General features: G+C 38.1%; 1 protein-coding gene across 1 annotated transcript in view; it reads right to left on the reverse strand.

Annotated features, from left to right (window-relative positions):
* Positions 1-8,392: 8,392 nt before the first annotated feature.
* Positions 8,393-15,367, reverse strand: part of LOC306867923 (uncharacterized protein) — a 31,939-nt gene continuing 24,964 nt past the window's right edge. Inside the window, exons 38-56 of the mRNA XM_079413876.1 lie at positions 14,683-15,317; positions 14,377-14,513; positions 13,927-14,095; positions 13,563-13,798; positions 13,261-13,444; positions 12,875-13,061; positions 12,428-12,612; positions 12,264-12,333; positions 12,037-12,167; positions 11,892-11,923; positions 11,616-11,763; positions 11,364-11,456; positions 10,928-10,968; positions 10,331-10,450; positions 10,117-10,215; positions 9,904-10,023; positions 9,532-9,571; positions 9,303-9,420; positions 8,393-9,113 (exon numbers count right to left, since the gene is read on the reverse strand). Of these exons, the coding sequence (XP_079270002.1) occupies positions 8,933-9,113; positions 9,303-9,420; positions 9,532-9,571; positions 9,904-10,023; positions 10,117-10,215; positions 10,331-10,450; positions 10,928-10,968; positions 11,364-11,456; positions 11,616-11,763; positions 11,892-11,923; positions 12,037-12,167; positions 12,264-12,333; positions 12,428-12,612; positions 12,875-13,061; positions 13,261-13,444; positions 13,563-13,798; positions 13,927-14,095; positions 14,377-14,513; positions 14,683-15,317 (2,926 nt within the window). The 3' untranslated portion in view covers positions 8,393-8,932. The remainder of the gene's footprint in view (positions 9,114-9,302; positions 9,421-9,531; positions 9,572-9,903; positions 10,024-10,116; positions 10,216-10,330; positions 10,451-10,927; positions 10,969-11,363; positions 11,457-11,615; positions 11,764-11,891; positions 11,924-12,036; positions 12,168-12,263; positions 12,334-12,427; positions 12,613-12,874; positions 13,062-13,260; positions 13,445-13,562; positions 13,799-13,926; positions 14,096-14,376; positions 14,514-14,682; positions 15,318-15,367) is intronic.

Here is a 15,367-nt window from a genome sequence, read left to right on the forward strand (position 1 = left end):
TCGGCTCCGCCGCGGGGGAGCACGAGAGGCGACACTCTGCTTCTGCGCAGCCCTGTATGAGGAGCTGGCATGCGTGGGAGGCTGCTCCCGCCCAGCAGCCCCCAAAGTTAGAGAGTGGCGGGGGAGGAACCGCCGGAACGCCTCCGCTTGCTTATGAGCCTCCTGAAACCTGTCGACGACAGAACTCGCAGCATCGCCGAACAGGCCAGAAGGCTGAAGCGGGGCATCCAGAAGGCAGACCCTGTCCTTCTCCTTAATATCTGACAGGGTCAGCCATAAATGCCTCTCCGCTGCCACCATAGCTGCCATGGAGCGGCCGATGGCACGGGCCGACTCCTTTGTGGCGCGGAGGGCAAGATCAGCGGTCCTCCTAAGCTCAGAGATATCATCAGCTCTAATATCCCCGCCCTCATCTAACTCCTTCAGCAGTTCGGCCTGGTACGCCTGCAACACCGCCATAGTGTGCAGACACGCACCGGCCTGACCTGCTGCCGCATACCCCCTGCCTAAAGATGAGGTGGTGCGCAGAGGTTTAGTGGGCAGCGTAGGAGCCTTCAGAGACGATGCCGCCAAGGGGGACAGATAGCTCGCAAGCGTCTGTTCGATCCGGGGCATCGCCCTGTACCCGCGCGCATCCAGTTCCCGCACATTTCCATAGTAATCAGAAGCGGGAATGAATGGGCGGGACGAGAAGGGTTTAACCCACGATCTCGACACCTCGGTGTGGAGATCGGGGAAAAACAGAAGGCTCCTGCGAAGAGGTGGCGGCCGCGAGCGTAGAAAACGCTCATCAAGGAGGCTAGAATGCGGCACAGATGTCTTTTCGGGTGGCCAACTAATGTTGAGCTTGGCCACAGCCCGAGTAACCACCTCTAAGAGCTCCTCATACTGGGGCGAGAGAGGCAGCGAACCCTCGTCAACGCTCGTCACATCAACCTCCTCGGAGGAAGAGAGATGAAACGCTGAGTCCTCGTCTCGGGAGGAAGGAACCGCTTCCCCGAGAGACAGGACGCCAGATACGGGAGGAGATAGGGACATGCCCGTCTCACTCTCGCCAGTCAGATCAGCCTGCGAGCCCCACGAGTGCAGCCGCCGCTCTGCCTCGGCAAAAGCGGGACCAGCACCGCATGGAGTGCTCACAAAGGCTCCCTTCTCGAAGAGAGCCCTCCGGGTGTGGAGTGTGCGCAGCGAGAGCTGCTCACAATGCGGGCAATCGGCTCCCTCAAGAGCCGCTGCCGCATGCTCCGCACCCAGGCAGACCACGCACAGATCGTGTGTGTGTCCACTCGTAATGTAGCGCGGGCAGGGACTAACACACAATCTGAAACGCGATCCGGAATTGCCCTGTTTTAGTCTTAGCTTTAGGCATCTCTCACTCTTTTTCAAGGACAGACAACACTAAATAAGACTCACAATACAGAAAAACGGACTGACAACACACAGAGCGCTTGCTGAATGACAAAAAGCTGACACCGGCTCGTGCGGCACGTGCTTATATACTTCCTGGTCGTGACGTCACCCCGCCCGTGACGCCTCGCCCTTCTATTGGACTGATTACACATGATATTCAGAGCGTGGTGACGCTGAAGGCGTTCCCATAGCGTTTTCGGACGCAGCTCGAAGTTCCTGGAAGGGAATCAATAATTTTGACCTATACAATGTATTTTTGGCTATTGCTACAAATATACCCCTGCTACTTAAGACTGATTTCGTGGTCCAGGGTCACATATGATTAACTGCAGTTTGGTGTGCAAATATATGACTTCTGATTTTTTAAAGTCGACATTTATGTGATGAAAGTCGAGTCAAAGTCGACTAGTTGCTGATGACGTCATTAATGAACAAATAGCTCCTATAACAGCTTATTTTTATTAGTTCTTTCATCTTTGGTTCGTTATATTTCTCACAGATGTCTGCTCTTTCTAAATCAGATGCAGATAAGTAGCACAGTAAAAATTACATTCATATGAATGAATGCATTAGTGAGAATGACTGCGTGTGTGAATTAATTGTACCTGGCAGCGTCTCTCTACTATTAGTGAAGCTGTGGGATTTAGTTATTAAGAAATATATGCTTGAACTTTTCAGTTTCTAAGCTATTTTATTGAGAAATCACAGAACAGTGTTGACATTTCCGCGCTGAATGATTCTGTGTGCGCGATCTGCGCCTGATGTATTTTATGCGCTACTGTCTGTAGCCTATGTGTGTTTTACAGTGCAGCAGCGCACTAGATTAAAACGGCAATTAACTTACCTATACAATAAGCTGTTTAAAACGTGCATTCTTCCGTTCAATTTCGAGCATCCAGTAATATAATAACACGTCTTGTAGAGCGCTTTCAGAAATTGTAATTTTAACAGTTTGGAAACGGAGCGTAAATGTGGATTTCTTATCCTGTTGCGCCCTCTATAGGACCAGCAACTAATCGACGTCAAGCTTAAAGCGTCATGGCAGAGCACTGAAGTCGACTAGTCGATTAGTCGGTGCAACCCCTAATATGCTCAGGTCTTAAAGTTGTGTTTTAAAACAAAAAGGATCCAATATATGTTACTTAAATGTATTGCATAATCTAAAAATTAAAGTAGGGAAGTCTAAATTCTCTTTAGTTTCACCATTTTTTTTTCCAATTTCAGTTTCTCGTGTGTTTCCTTGTAATTATTCATTGAGTGCTTTGCATACAGGTTTGATGGTAATTTGTTTGAAAAAAGGGCATCATCACAGTCCCATGGGCACTTTGTATCATGGCAAAACATACACATACTGAAAATCAAAAACAAGTAAGTACACTAACAGTCAAAATTTTTTGAACAGTTAGATTTTTGATGTTTTTAAAGAATTATCTTCTGCTCACCAAGCCTGCATTTATTTGAACCAAAATACTGCAAAAGCAGTAATACTGTGAAATATTTTTACTATTTAAAATAACAGCTTTCTATTTGAATTATTTTAAAATGTAATTTATTCCTGTGATCAAAACTAAATTACTCCAGTCTTCAGTGTCACATTATCCTTCATAAATCATTCTAATAAGCTGTTAAACATTTATTATTATTAGGGGTTCAAGCAAGTAGTGCTGAAACCCTATTGTAATTGTTAGGATTTTTAAATTTTTTTTTTATTATTATTCTTCTCCGGTAAAACTAATCATGCAGACCAAACCGTAAGGCCTAGAGAGCTGAAACTTGGTCAGAACATAGTAGTATTGCTCGCTACTCAGATTCAAAGACTCGCCCCAATCGGCCTATTGGGGGCGCTACAGCGATCAAAAAGGCGTAATTGCTCATAGCTCCCAAACCGATTGTCGTAGACTCAAAATTTTTAGAACCCTTGGGTCAATGCCAATCAAAAACGGTCTCTGTGAATTTGGGTCTAAGAGGTCCCGTTTTTGCACAAAATTGAGTGATATCTGAAACCTACTTTTGCGAACTAGCCCTAGATTTTTCGCCCGATTGGAACCAAACCACAGCAGAAATATTCTCTGGACAGTGAATATCAATAATTATAAAAAAAAAAGTTAAAATTTCGACTCACTGTTGCAATGGGGCCCCAAAACGTTTAAAAGTCGTGGGCCAATTTTACGGAAAAGGCTATAACTCGTGAACGACATGAGATATCTTCACCAAACTTGGTACCTAACCGTAGCAGATCAATCTTTGGTCCAAAAAAAAATTGCACAGATCTGCCACTTGGGGGCGCTATAAGATCGACAAAACTATAAATGGGTAAGCGTTGGTCTTATCGACATGAAATTTGGTATGAAGTGTCTTTTTCCGAAGTGGCACAAATCAATATGAGGACATTTGCTTATCTCAAAAAACATGGCCGCCATTGGCCAAATAATTATAAACACCTCTTTGACAAGGTTAACGGAGGTCGATTGGAAAGAAACTCGGTAGGCATGTTCAACTTTACGAAAGTTGGTGAAAACGTGTGTCAGATGACTGTTAACAAGCACGAAAAGTTTCATGGAGATCGGACCATAGATGGCGCTATAACAGTAAAAAAAGCCTTCAAAAACTCAATATTTCAATTGTACATGAACCTTAACTGTAAAAAAAAGTTCATATATTGCCACATACACTAGTTATTCATATCTCATGATAGATCTCCTCATTCTGAACAACTTTATCTCTAGGAGTAATGCCATCAATCAAAGTGTTATTTAAATATTACTCAATTATGTTCAAAACCTACTTTTGCGAAGTAGTCCTAGGTTTTTCACCCAATCGGAACAAAACCACTGCAGAAATGTTCTCTGGACAGTGATCATCAATAATTATCAAAAAAAATCTTGAAATTTAAAATTAATGTTGCAATGGTGCCCCAAAACGTTTAAAAGTCGCAGGCCAATTTTGCGAAAAAGCCTATAACTCGTGAGCGAAATGAGATATCTTCACCAAACTCGGTACATATGTAAGAGCTCAATCTTTGGTCAAATAAAAAAATATCCGGAGCTCTGCCACTTGGTGGCACTATAAGAATGAAAAAACTATAACTGGGTAACCGTTAGTCCGATAAGACTTGAAAATTGGGATTCAGTGTCTTTGTCCGATGTGCCATAAGAGTGTATGAGGCCATTGACGTATCTAAAAAAACATGGCCGCCATCGGCCAATGAAATTTGAGCACTTATTAGACAAGGTTAACGGAGGTCGATCGGAACGAAACTCGGTGGGCCTGTTCGACTCATGCCCCTAAAGGTCTGTAAGAATTTTGAAAGAAATCGGCCACTAGTTGGCGCTAACAAGTTTTTTATCAGCCCTTTTGCTCACTCTGGATAAGTACAGTTCTTGGAGAGTGGGGAGGGTTGTACCAATGATTCGCTCAGCAGTCCGGACTACTCTCCATAGTCTTCTGAGGTCAGATTTGGTAGCTGAGCTGAACCAGACAGTTATTGAAGTACAGAGGACGGATTCAATGATGGCAGAGTAGAATTGTTTCAGCAGCTCCTGTGACAGGTTGAAGTTTCTCAGCTGGCGAAGGAAGTACAACCTCTGCTGGGCCTTTTTCACAATAGAGTCAATGTGATTGGCTGTGTTCGAAATGGCATACTTGCTTACTGCATACTGCTTACTGCCCAGTACACAGTGCATACTGCCTACTATTTTTTAAAGAATAGTGTGTGAAACAGTATACAATAAGCAACAAATGTTTCAGAGTAGTATGCTTAATTGTCACATGACAAACACAAACATTAATTCAGCTCAGCTGTGAAGGTTGTTACCTTACAAACAAATGTGCTAACTATTCCTTTTACAAAGGCTTGTTATTAAGGCTTCATACTAGTAAACAATATTGGCCAATTGAACTCATTTCATAATTGAATAACTTTACATAGGCTATGGACTGAACTGAATGAGCTGTCTTTAACTGAACAATATTTTTGGCAGTTACACTAAGTGCAAATAATGATAAATTAAGTTTACACTAAAATAGCAGCATTTTCTTTAGCAAGAGAGGTGTGTAAATAGTAGTTAGGTGGCAGATATTTATACTGTAGTACATTATAAAACAGTATGCCATAACATATTAGACAATAACATTTTAATTGTAAATGATCATAAATTTTATTTGATGAACGCCACTTTATTGGGACAAAAACCTACTAACAGCTAAGCACACTGTATTATTAATGAGGTGTTTAATATCCACTTTTCAAAAATGTAAATGATCATAAATTTTATTTGATGAACGCCACTTTATTGGGACAAAAACCTACTAACAGCTAAGCACACTGTATTATTAATGAGGTGTTTAATATCCACTTTTCAAATATTTACTTAGTTTTTTATTGAAAATAAATGCCTTTCTGATCTGGTATGTGATGGGAAAAGGAGTTGCACGAGTTTGACAAAAGCCGAAATCGAACTCGAATCGCTCGTATCAGCAGCACACAGCTCGTATCAGCAGCACACAGCTCGTATCTTTTACTCTCTGCGCCACTGATTCTACAGGAAGACACATGTCTTTTGCAGAGCTGTTTATCACAGGCAGGCATTGGTGGGCGGAGTTCATGTAAATAGCCTCTGCTAACAAATTGGTCTATTTGTCCTTAGAGTAAATACACTCCTTTTCTTTTTATAGCTGTTTGCATCGGAATTTAATTCTGTTTGCTTAATTGAAATATTAATTCTAGTTATATAATATATTTATATATTATATTACTGCAATATTAATATTATTATGTAATATCTTTGAAACAATGTATAAAGCGCTATAGAGATAAAGGTGACGTCATCTGACTTGATCGGAAAAGTGATTAAAGTACAATTTATGTCCTACAAATGATATTGTTTTTAAATGCACAGCGATAGTTTGTAGTTTACATGTATGTGTATAAATGTGCATATACAAGTGTAACATTTATAATTATTATTCCCCGCCTCCAGTTCACTCACGCGTTTGAAGATGAAAGGTCACATGTAGCGCGTTGCATTCTGGGAAACAGTACCCCACGCAGCGTCTTCAGATGCATACATCAAATTTCAGCAAATGTAGCAGGTAATCCGGGCATTCCATGCATACAGAAAATTCCCATACTATTCACAGTATTCACACAGCATACTGCAGTATAGTAGGAGTTGTATGATAGTATGCCATTCGGAACACAGCTTCTGTACTGATTTCAGTATACTTATAGTTATATTTAGCAGATTCTGGCAAATATAGTAGGTCATCCGGGCATTTCATGCATACAGAAAATGTGCATACTATGAGCAGCATACATACTGGATGCTGCAGAAATAGTAAGAGTAGTATGATAGTATGGCATTTCGAACACAGCCATTGTCCCACTTCAGGTCCTGAGAGATGGTGGTGCCCAGGAATCTGAATGACTCCACTGCAGTCACAGTGCTGTTCATGATGGTGAGTGGGGGGAGTGCAGGGGGGTTTCTCCTGAAGTCCACGATCATCTCCACAGTTTTGAGCACCAGGTTGTTAAGACTGCACCATACAGCCAGCTCCTTAACCTCCTGTCTGTAAGCAGACTCGTCACCATTCTGAATGAGGCCGATCAGTCTGCAAACTTCAGGAGCTTGACAGAGTGGTCTTTAGATGTGCAGTCGTTGGTGTAGAGGGAGAAGAGCAGTGGGGAGAGAACGCAGCCCTGAGGAGTTACATCTGTACACCACCTCTCACTGATGTAAAAGCACGTCCCTTGATGCTAATCTTAATGTTGATGCTACTGAAAGTATCTGCACTACTATGCATAATTTTACCATGTCTCCTGATCAGGGTTGATGCCAGATTTTTGTTTTTCCCTCAACTACTTTTTAAAGGAGATTTTACTGTACTAAATATTTACCTCTAAATTATGCATTTACCATCTGTAATGAAATGTGTAACCACTAGATGGCTGTATAACCATATAAAAATATCAACATTACTGTGTATTTCATGGTTTCTGGGAACATTTGATTCAGATATAGTTACTTTGCATTTTATTTTTTTTTCATTTAGATGCATATATTTAGACATTATTAAAGACTAAATTTTGTCAAAGTAGTTGTAGTTTTTTAAATATTGATTTGATTTGAAGTGTCAGTGTTTGCATTATAGTCAAATATGGAGACAAAGCGCTATTAAACATTTTGACAATTTAGACAATTGCAACGATTTTTTTTCTCCACACATATTGGTTTTACGCTGTCAATCCGTTTTACAGCTTTTGATGCGGTTGTTTTTCGCTTGCAAAACACTGCGCACAGGCTTTCAATACTTTTGGCTGTATTTGGGCGAAACAACAGTGCCAAAAGTGTGGAAAAATGGAAGTCAGAAGAATACAGATCATATTTATTTTGCCTTTGCATGAAGTTGCAGTTTCACAATACATGAATTACACTTACAAAAATCTTTTTTTTTCTTATGCTTGAAATGCGAATTGCACTTTCACAAATCTTACCCTGCACATGCAAATATTTTTGACGTCATTTTACCTTCTTAAGAGAAGGTAATTCTGACTTTGCTATGACAATCTGGCGCTTCTGAACTAGCACCTGTATTTTTTGTTATTAGTTTAAGTATTTGCTATTATGAATAGAATTGAATTGAGAGGGTCACAGCGCAGCGTCGTGTGTGTGTGTGTGAGAGAGAGAGAGAGGGAGACACGGTCACATCACAACCGCGGCTTGTGTGTGCAAATACATATGAGCATCATCAGTGTGTCTGTCATGCGACTCTGTTCCCCTCTCGGGCTTGAACTGATGGTAAAACTAAGGACATTATTAAATGATTATGGAAAGGGGTGTTACATTTCCGACTCATGCTTGTGGTGTACGGCCAATCACAATGCTCTGGGTCAGTTGGCCAATCAGAGCAGGCTGTGCTTGTCGGAAGGAGGGGCTTTGTAGAAGTTTGAGAGAGGCAGGGCATAGAGGACTTACAATAATGTACAGTATTTTAAAAATAATTTGTATTTTGAACATTAAAGCATGTCAACATATTCTGTTACACCAAATACACAAAATAATGATCTTTAAAAAAGCATCATATGACCCCTTTAATGTTACTTCATAAATAAACTATTGTTCATTGTTCATTTAGGTTTGTTCACTTTGAAGTTTTTTTGGAATTACATGAAACATTACAATTTAAAAAAACATGTTTTATGTTAGCTGATGCTAAGTGCTGATGCCAGTTTTTATTTCCTGATCATTTTGGGAGAAAAAAAAGTCCATTATACTGTTTTTTGCCATTTATTTTGCTTTATTATAGTCATCATTCATTTCACAAGAATGAAATGTAAAGAATTTTATTTTGCATTGCTAAAGAAGAAACAAAATGCCCCGAAAATGCCCTGAGAGATAATAGTTATAGAACAAAAAGCTGAATAGTCCCATCTTTCACCAATATAACCAATATATATATATATGTGTGTTTTGCAGTTTATCTGGAATTGTAGCAGTATAGCAGACAGACTGAACGGGATCTTTTATCCACGGGTCTTCTGGTTTTCACACGTAACTGGAGTGCATTTGCAGCTCTCTATGTAGACGTAGTCATGATCGATCACACTGTCATTAGAACACTTCAGCTGCACTTTTTTAATGCTGGTTTTCATCTCCTGACAGCAAGAACAGCTGTGCATCATGATGTTGGCACCCATTGAATACCTATGTGGATTTCCAAGAAAAACACCAGTCAGATGAGTATAAAAACCGAGTATAAAAACCACTTCTAATATACAAGTCTGTGATAAAGATGTAATAGCCCTGTTTACAGCTGGAATTAACAATCATTCAATATGAGTATGTAAGTATGAAGTATATTTAACAAGAAATCCCATGTTAGTGTGCTCTCACATTGATTCTGTGTCACAGTGACCACTGCAGGAAGTCACTTCTATGGGGTGGATGGACTTGCAGTCATTTACAGTAACATCTGTGGTGTTCTTCACACGAACACAGTTCTTGATCTCACCTGAGATATTAGAGGTAATATAATTTTTTTTTTTTAACAATTCAAAATACTGGGACTTGTTTATAAAAAGCAGGACCATAAGAAAGTTTTAACAATGGAACAATTTCTTACAGGTATTGCAACATCCATCTGCATCAAGTCTCAGCGTTCCCTGTATGAACAAATAGGGCTTTGTTTAAACATCATATTCATAATTAAAGGGATAGTTCACTCATAATTTGTGTTGTTCCAAACCTGTGCAATTATGATAAAGCAAAATATTATCCAAATGGTTTTGTCTGTACAGAGTCAATGGTGTTCGAAGCAACATCAAAATATCTTCTTTTATGGGTGAGTAAATGTTGACAGAAGTTACAACACCTTTTAAGCTGAATTATTTAAGCACTACAGAACAACTATGCTTTACCTTTCAGTGTTGGAAGATAGAAACAAACGGAACAAGTGTGTCATGTTTGCAACTTGAGCTAAAGATATTAAACTCACAGGCACACACTCATATGGATTGATCTCAGGACAGTTTGGTATGGTCTTCTCTATCACGAATGTGTCATTAATTTGTTGACAGGTCACAGTCTCACATTTGTAGTTGTACGTGTCTCCAATCTACAAAAAACAAACAAACAAACAAAAAAAGGATCGAATTGCTGAACAGATCTGGTGAACTGAAAGTGTGAAGAAAAGTTTGAGAATATGCACCTTGAGAGTATGTGTGGTGTCGTCTGGCGCAGTATAAAAACAGCTATTTGGCCTGCATGTTTCACAGCATTCTCCTTCTTGTTTGACAGGCAGAAAGCCCTTGGAGTACAAAAAGCCATTTTATTATTTAGATGTTTATATACCTATAGTTTAGAAGTTCAGTTATATGAATGAGTTGATATAATGGTTCACAAGAATAAATTGTAATTATTACATCAGGGCAAGGTGCACAGGCTATAGAAGCGCACGTGACGAGATGTAGTTGAGTCTGTGAGTCTTTATCCATTAGACAGTTACATTCGACACAAGGATCTGTTGGGATTTGAACTCCAGGCTAGAAAGAAAACAGAGATAATAATAAAATATTAACACTATTTAACAGTATTTTCTTTTGTTCCATTTTAAATATGAGGATTTATTTATTAGTCTAAAGTAGTGATTTCAAAACGATTGATCGCGATTAATAGCATCCAAAATAAAAGTTTTTGTTTACATAATATATGTGTGTGTACTGTATATATTTATTATGTATATATAAATACACACACATGCATGTATATATTTAAGAAAAATATGTTAAGTTTATACATTTAAAATATTTTATATAATATCAATTATATGAATATAAATATATTCATGGAAATACATGGAAATAATTTCAAAATATATACTGTATGTGTGTGTATTTATATATACGTAATAAATATACACAGTATACACATTTATTATGTAAACAAATACGTTAATTTGGATGCGATTAATCGCGATTAATCGTTTGAAAGCACTAGACTAAACAAATGAAGCAGCTCACCTGGTACTCAGTGTTATTGTACACGCATACGTCTTTGGGCACTGAAAATCAGAAAAAAAAATATTTATAAGCCATTAAATCGGTTCAATAACAATTTCTGCTACTTTAGATTTTTTTTATAGCAAAAAATAAAGTCAATTTAAGAAGTGTCATTTGTGTTATGCAGTACATTTTCATGTCTTCGTCACATATCTTAATAAAATATTAAACTCACATTGTGTAAAGATGGAAATGATAGTAATTTGCTTTTTAAATAATTACACTACTGCTTTGAGTGGCTGTTGCTATTTTTGCCATGTAAAAAATAGAACATTTTATATTCCAGATTGCATTTTTATAGAAATACATGGACTCAAAAGCTACTGCTGCTGATAGGAATGACTCACTTTCTAATTGTTTAACATTTAAATAATACAGAATAATATGCAAGAATTACCACAGGGTGGACAGCAACTGTCTTCAGATTTGTTTGCTGCCAACTCATATCCCACATCACATTTCTTCTGAAGACACAGCTCAAGATCACATACTAAATGGGTTGAGAAATGGGGAGTCCTTATAATTGACTTTTGAATGCATTCATGTACAGATAGTTCAGTGGTGGCAGTAATTGTGAATATTTATTTGCTTCAAATGTATTATCTTGCTTGTTATGATGCACCATCAAACAAGTTTATTCTTGACTCACCACAAGTTGGGCAGCAGTTTTCAATCACTTTCTTTTGTTCTGGTTCACAGGGCCTTTCAGCTGGACACCCGACAGGCGCAGTTTTAATACCAAAGGTCTCATTGGAGCATGTGTATTCATGACAGCTCATGGTCCATGTATCCCCAGGCTGCAGAAGGAAAAGCAAATAGATGATAGTTAGGAATTTTTGATGATTATGAATTGCAAATGCTTATTGAAATGTTTTGAACAACATTGATTTTCTTTTTTAAAATATCTTGTTTTGCCTATACCTACTTGTCTAGGTAATCCATCAGGGCCGATGCAATCTACATGGAGGGAATGAAAACAAAATAAGTGGAAATAAGACGTGAAAGTGCATTAATCTAGCAAACAGAGAAAATAAGTAACTACAGTACGTAAATGAAGCAACATGGCTTACCGCAATAAGATGTACAGGTATCTGTCGTTGAACTAACTCGATATTTGTCGTCAGGACAGTAACAGCCTTCCATAACTGTTTGATGACAGTCATTGTCTTGACAGTCTTTCTCCACAAATATATCATTGTACCTAGTTGCGAGTAAACAAAAGCACATCAGATAATTAAGTATTACAATTGCTGCACTTACTAAGGACTTGTTTTGTAGATATGAGATGGGAGATTACCTTGTACTGCAGGTTTTTTCAACTTTAGGACCACATGCCTTATAGACTTTGTGACTGGGGCACTTGTATTCTGTTACAGAAATCAATGACAATTACGCGTCAGGGTCCTCTCAAGTACAAAATATAAAAAAAAACACTCAAATGGTTAGGCTCATTCTGCTTACCACACTTTTTCGTGAGTTCATTTGATGTTCTCCAGTCTACACAGATACCTTCTTTGCCACATAGCAGAGCATATGCCTCCAGACTGGTACAGCCAATAGAGGTCTTTCCCATGTGGCACACATCATATTTGCATGCCTCATAATAACTTTCATAAGGAATGACCTCATGGCATTTCATAAACATACTGTGAAGAAACATATACCTTTGATTTCAGGCATCTTAAAGGGACAGTGCAGCCAAAAATTAAAATTCCAACATGATGTTCTTTCAAACCTGTATGACTTTGTTTATTCTATTTTTGTACCGAATTAAGAAAGGCAAACACATTTGGAACAACTTGAGGGTAAGTAAATGATGACAGTTTACTTGCATTTACCTTTAAAAGGAAAAAACACTTTGTAATAATCAGTTAACAGAAGTCATTAACATTTTTTGCTTTTCCTTACTCGCTTTTGATGAGATCACAAATCATTGGATTGCATGGTTTCAGAGTTGTAGTTGGAGTTGGAGATGGAGGTAGAGGTATTTTGCATCCTGGGGGGACCATCCAAAGCTGTGCCATGTTCACACATGATGGGTCAACTTGTCCATCAGGACGTCTGCAGTCATTTTTACGGTTGTTGTCACAAACCCCTAAAAAATTTAGTTTTAATTATAGTTAATCTGAATTCAAACATTGACAACATGACAATTCAAAATAAATTTATAATTAACATTCAGGTAGAGAGAATTCTTTTCTTTTTTTTTTGCACTGGCAAATGTAAAATGAAACTGACACATACAGTATTCTACTTTGTACACATCTCACAGATATTTTTCTATCTGTACTCACCGCACTGTCCCTCTGTATTACCATGGAAGTAGGAGAATGGGAGATTGATCTCAACGCCTTGATGATTCACAGAAATGTCTACTTTGATTTCAGTGATGTTCACAATTACTACCATGCCAGAGGTGGTGATGAAGAAGTCATTATTTATGTAAGTTAGTTGTTTCATTTCATCATTAACATAGACCTGAGGGTAACAAGGGCTTTCTGTATTATCATGACAATTTTTCTCTAGAGTACATTTTTAGCTATTTTTATATTCAATAAGAAACCTGTGAATGTTTTGCTGTAGTCCTAAGACTTACCTGGATCTCTTTAGTGTTGCTTGTCAGCTTGATTTGATAAGATTTGTAGTTCACAACCACATACTCAGGGCAGGCGAGATTATTTATAACATCACAATAATAGTTTTTAACATGGACACTGATATTGTATCTTGGGATGATTTCTTGGAACAAAACATAAGTGCAGTTTCCCTGGAAAGCATAGTATGTTCCATCAAATGTTTTGTAATGTGGGTCACCCCAAGCACTGCATTTACCTGCCAAAACAAATTACACTAAAAGTAAATGTAAGGCACTGGCTAGGACAATTTTTTTTTATATTAATGACATTTACTTGATAATATTTCATATTAATGAAATGTCCTTGAGCATGGCATAAACTCACATTCACACTCATACTTAAAGCAGCAGCCATTGTTATATAACACCTTCTTAGGTTTAATTCCATTAGTACATGTAGGTATGTCAGATTTTTCACACTGTAGAGGTCTTGAGGTGACATTGCCATTTATGCATGTTTTGTTTTTGCAGTCTTCAATCCAGGACTCCTTATGCTGTATGACACAATTGGATCGATAAAGAGAGATTAATCAAAAAATGAATTATAATTAATTTCAGGTATTTTTTTAAATGATTTTCTTAACAATTAGTACTCCAGTCATCTAGTAGTTATGCAATACGTAATTAATTTAGTGTTGCATTAATAACAAATAATCATTCTAGGCTATTTTTGTATTGTTCATTTAAAAAAAATAATACAAAAAATACAAAATTTGTAGAAATTGTAAGTGTTGCAGTATACGTGTGTACTGCTACTGTACTCTTATGAAATTACCTTTCTTTTAAATTGTGGACAGTCATTTGTTGGAGGTGTTAAGCATTGCTGAGACTGTTTCACTATATCGCAGGTGGAGTTGCAGTAGGCAGTATAGCACCAACCTGCTTTATCTGTTCGATTGTAGATTGTTGACTCTTTAATTATAATAAAAGGATGTGTAAGGAAGGTAAACAATAAGATACTTTTTTTTTTTAAAAAGTGGAACTTGAATTTAATGTAGGGTCAAGGTAATGTACACATATGAAAGATTTAAACACTGTAAATTTGGAAAACTTTAAAAGATAATTGTTAAATAGCACTTACCCGCTGAGTATGTTGCATTTAAATATGTGCACTCACATATCTGGGGTGTGTGACGAGTTATTGAGGTGATGTTGAGAGTTGTCCCTGTTTCCACAGTGAACTTTGTTGATGTGGGTGTTGTGCCAGTGATTGTACTAGTTGAAGATAATATTTCTGTTGACGTAGGTGTCATTGTTACAGTAGTTGGTGTGACAGTAGTGGTTGTGAATGTCTCTGTTGATATAGGCGTTATTGTAACAGTTGTAGTTGGTGTGGTTTCCGTTGGTGTAGATGTCAATGTCCCAGTACTTGTTGTAATGGATGTGACTGTGGATGTCTCTGTTGATGTAGTTGTTGTTGTACCGGTAGTTGTAGATGGTGTTTCTGTTGATGTAGGTGTTATTGTAACAGTTGTAGATGGTGTTGTTTCTGTTGATGTAGGTGTTGTTGTTACAGTAATTGGTGTGGTAGTCATCGATGTGATTGTGGATGTCTCTGTTGATGTTGTTGTTGTTGTTGTTGTGCTAGTAGTTGTAGATGGTGTTTCTGTTGACGTATGTGTTATTGTAACAGTTGTAGGTGTTGTTGTTACAGTAGTTGGTGTGATTGTGGATGTCTCTGTTGATGTAGATGTAACTGTAGTTGGTGATGGTGTACTTGGGGACATTGTAGAAGTAATACAAATGTCTTCACAACATTTTACACG

The sequence above is a fragment of the Barbus barbus genome (assembly GCF_936440315.1).
Source record: "Barbus barbus genome assembly, chromosome: 50".
Classification (NCBI taxonomy): Eukaryota; Metazoa; Chordata; class Actinopteri; order Cypriniformes; family Cyprinidae; genus Barbus; species Barbus barbus.